At 34.8% G+C, this 12080-nt stretch overlaps 1 protein-coding gene across 25 annotated transcripts in view; it reads right to left on the bottom strand.

Moving 5' to 3' along the window:
• Positions 1-12080, bottom strand: part of SENP7 (SUMO1/sentrin specific peptidase 7) — a 40318-nt gene that overhangs the window by 16009 nt on the left and 12229 nt on the right. For 8 of the 25 annotated variants that reach the window (XM_004938267.5, XM_015297104.4, XM_004938266.4 and 5 more), the window contains 7 exons: positions 10121-10318; positions 8271-8468; positions 4399-4499; positions 3515-3684; positions 2240-2579; positions 1232-1416; positions 449-595 (listed from right to left, as the gene is read on the bottom strand). In XM_004938267.5, coding sequence (XP_004938324.2) covers positions 449-595; positions 1232-1416; positions 2240-2579; positions 3515-3684; positions 4399-4499; positions 8271-8468; positions 10121-10318 — 1339 coding nt within the window. The remainder of the gene's footprint in view (positions 1-448; positions 596-1231; positions 1417-2239; positions 2580-3514; positions 3685-4398; positions 4500-8270; positions 8469-10120; positions 10319-12080) is intronic. The other 17 variants (XM_040705150.2, XM_040705135.2, XM_040705166.2 and 14 more) reach the window with 6 other exon arrangements.

Below are 12080 nucleotides of genomic sequence, written 5' to 3' on the forward strand. Positions count from 1 at the left end.
TACTTTTAGTATCATTCTATGGCTCTTTGAAGCTACAAAACAAATTATTTTCTGTTTAAATGGCAAGATTAATGCATATTATACATGTGAACTATGATTATCTTATTCTAATATCTCTATTATTTTTAAGAAAATTAATTTCATTTCCAATTGACATCTACTCTACCACAGCCATTATTTGCTGTTACAAATCATAAAAAACTGCCCCAGAATGATTTCTGTCCCAACACAGCATTTATCAGAATCTTTACCTCTGAAAACTAGAGCTACACAAAATTGCAGTTAACTTTTCTACTGACAGCAATCCAAACATACAAATATCTTTTAGCTAAAGCAATTTGATGTAATGATAATCAAAAGGTGCATCCACCTAAATTCCACCATCTTTATTTAAACGGAATTTTGTTTTTTATATATTCTCAAATGTAACCATAATAGACAAACTTACCCTAACAGGACCTGTTGAAGACCATTTAAATATCCCAATGTATATGCTATCAAATTCAAAATCTAACCCTGGCTTCATCTGTTCACTGTGTATGTTTCCAGAAGGCAAGTTGGTAGGACATTTGTCGTCATCTGACTTGGTTAAAAGCTGAGGAAAAAAAATGGGGTGGTATATGAGCTTCTTTAAATGAGTTATTTCCATTCCATTCCGTAGCCTTACAAATTCTTACTCTGATCTCCCAGTGCCAAGACATAACCTGGACTCTTTGCCATCTATACCCAAGCAAAAACTCAAACAATGGAGCAACAGAAAATACTCCTCTTTTGATATCAAAGGTACAGATCCAATTCAATGCCTATTACAGTAACAATGCATTTGTGAGACAAAGCAATGACGACTCTCCTGGCCTGTTTTGGGATTACAAAGATACACCAAATCCAGGTCAAACAAAGCAAAACAAGACTCATCAAGTCCAAAATGGGGCAACGACTGTCGTTGTTCTGTTTAGATTCAAAATCCACTGCTAGTCACATAGGAAATGGAACTTCTTTCTGCTGTCCAGAGAGTTGTTTTAATTTCTCCATGCAACAAAAGTTAGAACAGAGGACCAGAAAACAAAAGAAACTACTACAAAATAAAGTACAACAGCTACTGTTTGGTTGTGACTAGTCATATCTGCTCTAATCATTTCACAGTTGTCCCACAACATACAAGAAGAAATAAACTGTGAATAAATAAATGAATAGTCTGACATAACAATATATAGCTGAAAAACTGCACTACCTGCTCTGTGTGACTTTCCACATTGTCTTCCATTAGCTTTTCAGAGAAACGGACATCAGACTGTTGTTCTATTTCTTGAACATCAGTAATATTATCTTGCAGTTGTTCCATGCATTTTGGTTCAGAAAGTCCTTCTTCCTCCTTTGGTTCAGAAGATCTGTCTTCATCATCACTGGAGAGGACAACTAAAGAATAAAATATATATATATATATACATATACTACAGGATTCAGACTTGAGAATATTTCATTGCAGATTTCAGATGAACAAAAAGCTCTTTCTCTTCCAGTATATAATACTGAAGTATGTTATCCCAGTCAGCTAATGGCTGTGTCTATGAAGCTGTCTGCAAGAAGTAGTTTATCTTTACTATCACTTTATACCCCCTCTTCAAAACTGCTTGACTCTCAAAAGAGAGAAGCAACAAAATACCTGCTTCAACAACAAAGTATTTTATTCAATTCAATTCAAAGATCATTAAAATGTCCAAGATTGATTTTCTATATGTTCAAAGCCAGCTGCAGAATACAGACTGGAATTTGAAAATCATGCTCTCAGCTGTTTATCAAATACAAAATGCTCTGCACTCCGCTAGACTGAACTGGGCACTGTTCTCTGATCTGCATAGTGCATTACGAACAACACGGTATGTGTTGTATAAGTATATATATAAAGTACATATAATAAATATATACACAATAATATATATATTTTCACAACCATGACTGACTAGTTTAAAAATATATAAATATATAAATATATATATTTCTAAATATATAGAAATATATCGTATATACATAATATACATACTATATAGAAATATATATATTACAATATATTCTCTCTATATTATATATATAAATATATATTTCTATATATTTGTGAATAAATATATATCTATATAAAATATAGATATTTCTATATATTTTTTTTTTCCAACTAGTCAGTCATGAACGAGTTCCTAAGCATGCCAATAATAAATGCTAGCAACACAGATACAGTACATACTTGGATCAGCTGAAACGAGTGGCCGATTGCTCCTGCAGTTTCTGTTCCTCAACTTGTTCAGGTACTGTGACGTGTCCGTCTTTACCTTCCTGATGGTACTAACTTGAGGTGAAACGGCAATAAGCTGTTTTTCTGACAAATCACTGGGAGCAGAGTCAGAGCCAGCTTCCTCTGAACAGCTGTGAGCAGGTCTTAATTGGTTGTTGGTAGGAGTGTCTTTACAATCTCTCTCCAATGTCTGAGCAACAGAATCCTGTACCAGATCAGATCTGTGATCTTGCTCATCCTCACAAGGAGTTCTGCAGCCAGAAGAGCGAGTTGAACTTAATCTTTGCTCTTTCTAGAAAACAGGAATCAAAGGGTATTTATTTATTATCATAGAAAGATTATTCCTTAATCTTTCTATGATGGTTCAGATTAGTAATAATTGAGACTTTGCTACATTCTAGATAAAATACATAATCATAGCTTAAGGAGACTGCCTTAGCGCTGACGACAGTGTATTTTCTTTCTCCCTGTATTTCTTACTACAAATAGACAGGGGAGACAACCTGTTCAAATTGAACAAGAAACTATTTCTAATTTTTAGTAGCTCTCCCAGTATTTGACAATGAAAGACTAAGCAACAGCAACATTTGTTACTTTGCAAATGTGTAGTTTGGTCAACTACCTACTTCTGTGAGTTTTTAAGCAGAAAGTCACAGATCTGTATCATACTCAAAAACTTAAATAGAAACCATAACATTTATTTGACTGATTCAGTCAGCCTTTCCTTTTTTTCCTTTATTTTTTTTTTTCTCCAAATCTTATTGACTGAAAAGAATAAAACTTTAGGGAAGGGTATGATAGACAGAGGAGGAGGAAGGAATCTTGAATACAGAATTTCAATAACTCCAAACTTCCGAAGTCTTGTACCAAAGTTTCCTAATCAGTTCTATACCATCCATGAAAGAAACTTAAGTATCTAGATTCTTATTTCCAATTTTGTTTTCCTCCATGTTCTGGTCTGAAGGAAATCTCATGTTTCATCCTTTGTGACCTTTCTGCTACAAGAAGCATATTCCAATATTGTGAACAGAAGAACCTACATTCTCTCTTCTTGATGCATCACTAAACTCTTTTCCCTCAAAAATGTAACAATATTGCTACATACCCTGCTTATTTAGTACAACTCTCATATTTTGGACATTGCTACTGCAGCTACAGAAGCACTCGTGCATTTAATGTGGGAACACGTGCACACAAACACGAACATTAAAATTAAATGCAACTTACAGACCGTAGAAGCGATTTTTCTGGAATGCGTTCTTTACAATCATCAGAAATATGACCACTAAATCTTCTTTTCCTTTTCTCAGAATCCAAAGAGCTTGATCCCTTCCAACTAGAAGAGGTACTGTTCATGTTTTTTCTCTTCTTATCGAGTTCATCAGAGCTCTTGTTTTCTGTGTCAGAAAATAAGTAATTTAAGGGGTTATCCTTAAAAACTTCTGTATTTCTTCATATTGGTTATGTTTTATATAAAATGCATGGAAGTAGACACCTTTCTCAAGAGATAGTTCTTCTCTTTCACAATTGTGTGTGGTTGCCGGAATATATTCCCTAGCATAATATAGTAAAGACTGTTACCACAAGAATTGATGAGGATGTAACCAAATTTAGAATTCGCACATATGGATTAGCACTCTACATTCTACAGATTTTCTTTTCATTTCTGCTGGATGCAACATTCCGCAATTCTTGCTCGAATCAGCAAAACCTACTAAACGGTGTTCAAAAGATTGTATACTCGCCCTAGAGGATCAGCAGAGAACTCATTATTTTCAATAAGAAAAAACAAATATTTAACAAATTTCAGTGGGGATCACAATTTGAGTATTAATATATTCAATTCTTGAGTATAAAAGGTTTTTTTATATATATAAAATCATGATTTAATGGTGTAGTTAGGTTTCTCTCAGTTTCCTTTTGTTCACTCATGTGATTCATCATTGCTTAATTCTTATTGAAAAACATAGTTACTTGATATATTTTAACATCTAAAAACTTTGAGGAAACATACATCATGCAAAAACCAATTAGTTTATTCCTCTGCTCACCTCATAATACTAGACTAAATAAAGACCCCCAAAAATGCTAGATTATTGCTCACTACAAACCTTTCTTCTCCAGCTTTCTTCTTCTAAAAGTCAAGACAACGTTACCTCTTTCTGATTCCTTAGAAAGATTGACATCTGACTTTGTCAAGCAATGCTCTGACCTGTGAAGAACATTAATGAAAATTTATCTTTAATTTTGAAAGAAAACTGAAAAAACATCTCAGCAGAAACAAGTTAGTTAAGACAAACTTTTACCTTTTATAAGCACGTGGAGCTTGGCAAATGAAAGGTAAAATAATCCAGTTCCCATTGTGAAAATACTAAGATACCCTGACATTATTGATGAAATGGATGCAAGGAATGAAGATCTGACATGCTTAATATCAGACACTGAAATATTATTTTGCAGCAAAGCATGACTGCCATGAGAACATAAAACAAATTTTTAAAAGAGAACAAGACAGCTGATTGTATCCTTGCCTTTGTCATGAATGCAGTAGGAATGAGGCAAAGTAGTATATTTTTTATTTAGATTTAGAACTGATAATAGAGTCCACTGGATAAGTTCCTGTAACGAGAAGAGACTTGAAATAGAAATTCCTCCTCAAAAGAGCCTGAAACAGTAATGTTGAAAGGGAGTAAGAAGAGATGAAAAGATGTAAATGAGAAAGAAATGGAAAAGAAAGAGACAGGGTCTACAGTATGGAAAACTAGAAAACCTACAGGAGTTCGTGTGAGTTTGTAATCTCCTTCTAAAAAGAAAAACATCCAAGAAAGTGATCAGTTGGTGTTTTCGCTCTTGGTTGTGTGTTTGTTTTTTAATAAATTGGAGAATTTACTCAGGATGCGCTCATACCTGAACAGTACAGCGTCCCTACATTTGAGTCCGGACTTTGCAAATATACCTTCAACTTCCCTGGAGGATAGCCACAGATTTAAAAAGTCTACATAGCCATACTTTGGTTTCTAGCGTATGCACTATGATGCCATATTTAATTATATGTTTATAATATGTGATATCTTCTTAGAGAAACTTAATTACATTCAGTATACAAGACTTCTCTTCTGAGAATTTAATAGCAAACTAACCTTTGTGACCTCTCCTTTATTTGCTGTGAGTATTGGAAGGTAAGAAAATAATTTAAGATTTCATAGGTAAAGCAGTTTAATGCTGCTCTGGAAAACTCATTCCATTCCTCCTTTTGTCATTTCCTTTAGTACAAAATGATTTGGGGTTAATAATTTTATAATGTGTTGAACTTGGAATTTTGCAGTCCAATTTGCAGCAAGCTAACTGATGATCCTAATGACTGAAATCACAAACAGCTGAGTTCAGACAAGAACATCATGAAACAGGAAAAAAAAATACTCTCGACATCTTTAACTAGACAGTCAAAATCGTTTCTGAACAGGTGCCTATCTGTAAACTGCAGTATCATAGCTCTTTGGGAATGCTGTCAAGATACATAAAGGTGTCCACGCTGCTCTGATATTACAGTGCTGAACACTACATAAGCACCATGAAGAAATTACTAATTCTCTTTCCATTCATGATGAACCACAAATGTGTCCATATGCACAAAAAGTGTAAACGCACAGAAGCAAAATTATTCGCTCTGTATATTGAAGAAGACAAAGTCTTCCAGAGGTGAGGCAGCTCTAGTTATGGAATAGCTATATAGCCTTACTGCAGAAAACTTACTTGGGAACCAACGTAGCTCTCAATGTATATGTTTGTATGTAGAACTACTATTTAATCTGACTGCTTTGAATGACAATACTTGAGTTGTTCTCAAGATCCATGAGAAATAAATCTATCAATTACCCTAAGTTCCTTTATATTTAACGCCCACCTTAAATTCATTATACTGACCATGACTTAAACAAATGCATTTCACAGTAGTTGCAGTGAAAAAGCAATGCAAAATCCACTAATTCTTTAACATCAAAAGCAAGAAAGGAAACAGGGAACTCACATCAAATTCTAGCTGACAGAAAAAGGTTAACTTATTACCACCCTGTTTTGATAACATACAATTCTGACTTTATCTGTGATTTCCGTAGTACAACAAAGGAACAATTTTCAGTAAGGATGAACCCATATTCTAGTTATTTTGATAGCACCGGAGAATGTCAATATGGCCACGTATGTATATTCATAAGGGGGGAGCTTCTAATCCGCTCTGAGAGGAAAGACCTCTATAGAATCAATGCCAAGTGTATTCTAAACACAAACATTAACTACTGAAAGGTGACCAGGATCAAACTATGTCTTTGTTGGAAATAATCATAAATTCTCCATTTCCCACGTGGTAGCTATTAAAACTTGGACTAATACCCTGAGGTCACTGGGAGGGTGGGAAGGAGGGAGAGGTGCAAAATCCTCCTAACGTTCCTGCTTTCTAGTGGCAAGTTTTTCACTTCACACGTTAGTGGGATAGAAAATTAATTCTTCCACACCAAATCTAAAGTAAGATGAGTAAATTATCTACTAAAAAAAAACTGATTCAGACTGTTTTTAGTCAAAAAGATGTTAACTAAAAATACAGATTTTATTTAATCTATACAAATATAGATCTAGTTCCATACTTATACCAGTAAAGTTTTGACTTTTTAGATATCTCGAATGCATTTCTGTCATTGGGTATTGTTCTCTTCACAGAGTTACGTAGAGCAGAACAGTTATCAGCTATTTCAGTTCTGAAGAGTTCAAAGCCATTCTTGTACTTAGGATAAAACTGAACAGCCAGCCTTCAACTATGAGCATGAAAAACTATGCAAGATGCTTCCTCAGATTTGGAGAATTATATTTACAAGTTTAGGCCTTCTCTCTACAACTGCACTAACTCCTCTCATCCAAAACAGTACCAAGAAGAAAAACAGAATTCTAAAAATTATAGATTTTTAAATATTATATAACAGAAAATTCCAAACTCATCAACACCCAGTCTGTCCTTATGAAAAGATGTCTTAGCAACAAATGTAATACTTCTGGAGAGACACTTAACAGAGAGTTTAATGAACTCCTCTAAATCTCTTATTTAAATTGCAACGTTGTCAGATTAAATAGGAACAGAGATCCCAATAGTCAAAGAGAAAGCAATTCCTACTAATTCAGGTTCTCTAACAAGTTCATATATCAGAATGAGGAGTAAGACTTAATTTTCTCAAGAATGTCTAAGATTTCTTAAAGCTGGAAACTGCTGATCATTCCTGCAGTCACCAGGTGTTCTTCTTTTCCTTTCTCATTCTATTTTTTTTCCCATAAATTTCTTGCTATTTGTTTCTGTGAATACTTTGCTACTGAGCAAAGGCTATAAAGAAAGAGAAGGTCATAAAAGGCAAGAGCTTACTCCAAGTTCAAATGTCATCCTGGACTGAAACAAACATTGTATAATTCAACTATCTGCTAATATAGCACATCCAACTTTGCTATGATAGCCAACGTAAACATCAGAAAGAAAAAAAAGCATATGCTAAGCAACAAGATACACACACATACAGTCCTTAAACTGTGCCAGCCTGTTGATGAGATTGCGACCTCTGGTGGATTAATGAGAAAAGAAATGAACAAAGAGGAATTTGCCAAAACTTTGCAAAGTTAATTGAAATTGTACAAGAACGTATTAAGAGCAGCAGCAAAGCAAGAGCAAAATATGTTTGAATTACATGGCAACCCTCACAAATCGACAACATTGATCTATTGAAAATGGAAATTCCTTCTACGAGAGAAAACTAGCCCATTAATATCAGGTACAGCACAAATCAGAATAAATGCAATGTTAAAATGGTTTGTTGGAGATGTTAGTTTTCATTCAAGAACACTGAAATGCTTCAAGGCAGGGATATCATAAAAATTGTTTCAGAGCAATTCTTCATTGTGAAGCTGTATCATTTCAGGATGACTGAAAAATCAGTATGGAGTAACATACCTTTCAGACAGAAAAGAACTTTCATGAGGAGAACTTAATATTTGACATGTTTGTGCGCTGGCAACAGATGATGAAGCTAGTTGACCCAATTGTAATTTCTCAGCATCAGATAAATTAGAATCAATTAATATGTGACTGTCCACGTATTTCCTTCCAATTCTCGTCCTCAGTACATTCGTCAAGATAACTTGAGGTTGCCTGCCATATATATATATAACAGGAAATCATAAACACCGCACTGAGATCTAGCAAAAGAAGTTTCACATTAAATTCATGCATCTTAGAGGCTGGATGATCCCCAAAATCAGCAAACATCATCACTCTTCTCTCAATCTTACGTCAGTTAGAGACATAAAATCCCATTATGGAACTTAAAATCCAGGGTAAGCAGATAAACACAAAACATACGGGTAAGAATCCATACAGTGAAAGGCCAGTGAGATAATTTTAACTTAACCAGATACAATTAATTCACACTACATTGCCCCTCATACATCATTAAAGTAAAATAAAGTTTAATAACTCGTGTCTATCTCTAAGTAGCTTTCATGCAATAGCTGTATACATTCCTCTCAATTCTGGAGCAAGCAATCTTGATTTTCCTGTGAACAAGAAGCCTCCAGTAAAACAGACTGAATTCTCCCAAGCACTTAGTCAGTAGGTAAAAAGCAGCACATGCACAAGAAGTTAGCATTAGATTTTTTCCCTTCCTCAACTTCCAGGTGACATTGTACAACATAGCAAAAGCTAGGCTCAGAAAAAAATCATTAAGTGTTAGATGAGACATCCACAAAAATAAGCCAATTAAAAATATGAATATGCAACTGTCCACTCGACCACAAACATAGAGCAGCAGCACAACTTATTTCACATAATGCAACTAAAGCTGGCTTGTTCTATAGCCTTTGGCTTATTCCCCTTTTCTTTGTCAAACTGGGATTTAAATTCTACCAATTCCATTCCAAGTTATTTAGGATTACGATGCATTGTCATGGTATTTTTGCCGTGACAAACAACGTTGTCCTTTGGGAATCTACTGAGTAATTCTCCTGTTGTCTTCACAAAGCACACTCCAGTATAGACTCCATGGAGGGGAGTGCCCAGATCTCTTCCTTCACTGAGAAGTAAACCTAATTTTAATCAGGAGGCTATATTAAGGACAAGCTGTTGCAGAGGCCTAAAGGTGACATGCAATGATTTATATATATGCAATGATTATATATGCATTGATACAATAGAAGCCTGATGCAAAAGAATATCACAGTCTGGATGCAAACTCCAGTAAATGAAGTCCCTAAACTGTTTATCATCAGAAGCTCAGAGAGAAACTTCAGTGGAAAAGACATTAACTTCAGCCATACGTTTTCCTAGATATCTGCAACTGACCACTGTCTAAGGAAAAAAAAAAAAAAGATACTAGACTTGATATGGCTCTCTTCTGACCTTTATGCCTGTTTTCAGATTTTCATGAGTAGTCTGAAACAGTGATAATACATTTGCAGCCTTGCCTGATAAAGAGGGTCGTTAAATGCAAGTGTGTTCTTTTCACAATAAGTAAAAAAAAACTATTTTTTGAGAGTCTAATGACTGAAACAGAATGAATTGATCTTGCCAGTACAGGATCACCAACAAGCCATCAGATCAGAAATCTCATTACGGTGCACCTGGCACCAGCTCTCTCAAAGATTATCAAAAGGAAGTAGATGCAATGGAATTCAATTAAGTCAGATGATGTAAGAATGAGAATAAAAATGAACAAGACACTGTGATACAACATAGAATATTTTCTCATGAGAAACAACTGCAAGGAAAATGATTTTGTTTAGTGACATAAGGCAAAGACAACATACCTTTTAGACAGAAAAGGGCTGTGGAGAGCAGGGTTTAAAATTTGCCATATCTTTAGGCTGGCAACAGATGATGAGGGTGGTTGATTTGACTGCAGCTTGCCAGCATCAGAAAAATTAGCATCAGTTTTTGGTTGTGCTTGTGTGTATTTTCTTCCTATTTTCGTCCTCAGGACATTCGTCAAGATAACTTTGGGTTGCCTGCCATGCAATATAATAATAAATGAATAATAGGGTGTTGAGAGCTTGTTAAGTCACACGAATGCAAAAAAAAAAAAAGCTTTTCCATGAGTTTCCTATCTCTGCATCATATCTTATACCTTCAATAGTATTGACGCCATTTTCTCAGCAATTTACAAAGTAATTCTCTCTGCAGGAAAGGAATCACAACTGCATCTCTTATCAGCACATCCTTTCAGGGTTTCTTCTTCTAGCTAGTATCAATGACTGATAGATCCATATGTGATTCTGAAGTGGTAAACCTTCTGTGCAGGGACAAGGAAATTTCAGTGCCTATTTCTTATTGCAAAATGTCAGAAGTGGTGTCATCATGGCCTTATAAACTGTTCTCAAAGTATACAGTTGAGTATTTTCAGGGTACGACATTAACCACTCACTGTGGCATCTTGTTTTAGAACCACAAATACTATTGGTTTCCATATCAAAATTCAGAATACAATATTGCTGTAAAATAAAATCAAATAAGATATAATTCACAGTTTTGAAGCTTCAACTGATGATGCTTCTTCCATTTCACTACAGAAATAACATACAATTATGAACTGCTAAGTTAACAAAAATTCCCTGTTAAGGTTCTTTAAACAAGAATTAAATCTGTATCAAGGCCAGTAACTTGAACAGCTTTCTTTAAGCTGACAAACATTATATACCATAGATGATTTATCAGCATTTATCCTAGATTGCTGACTACAATTTCAAACCAGTGAGAATTGGACTTGTTTATCAGAGCCGTTTATAAGAGCACACATACAAGCTCAGGCCCATATGTTGGTTATAAAAGACTACCAAGGTAAGAACTCCCTTCTCTTGCAATTTCTTGCCTATTCTAAATTGCTAACCTTCTTTCACAGCTATAGGAAGTATTTTACTGTTCACATAGCTCTTACACGTGACAGCAATATTTCTTCAGCAAAAGGCTGCTATGCCTCAGTGGGTTAACTGTTGTGCCAGTGATGAGCTGCATTCTCATCAGCAGCACAGTTATATTGTACCAAGTGGTAAACAGATCAACTGGCAAGAAAATTACAGAAGAACAGGTATGTTTGAACATTAAATATATAGATAGATATCTATGATATAGATATAGATATTTATCTATATCTATGGAACTGCTACACTGATGAAATGTGAACAGGGAAGTGTTCCACAAAATCCTTCTCTTCCACTCTTGCATGAGTTGCTGCACGTTGAGATTTCTTTTCCCTTGTTTCTTGCCACATTAACATAACACACAACCTCTCAGTGAACAAAAAAGTCAATAAGCTTCCTATGCACAGCCTAGAAAACCTGTATACAAACTACAAATACTGATCGATTTTATTCAGATCTCTGCATTGCTGAATGCCATAATGCAAGCACACAATGAGCTGCTGACATCAAGAGCTCTTCCAATGGACCTCCTGAACGAGTAGTATAATGTTTTTAATCACATACACCATCAGTAAGAGTATTTTGAGCATACAGAAACCACAATGTTTATTTAACTGTGAATTACATAGATGTACTTCTGTACTAACACATAAATAATAGGAATTATAAAATGGAATAAACAAAAGAAAACCTTTTTCTTTTTTTATTTATTAATGATACAAACACTACTACCTTCCTGCACACCAATGGATTGTCTTGTATATCCCCTGTGGGGCATGCACTCCACTTTGGAGACAACTGTCCTACACAACGGACACTGAACTTAAATAGTTCCAATTCAAAGCTAAGTAAT

The sequence above is a fragment of the Gallus gallus genome, chromosome 1, assembly GCF_016699485.2.
Source record: "Gallus gallus isolate bGalGal1 chromosome 1, bGalGal1.mat.broiler.GRCg7b, whole genome shotgun sequence".
Classification (NCBI taxonomy): Eukaryota; Metazoa; Chordata; class Aves; order Galliformes; family Phasianidae; genus Gallus; species Gallus gallus.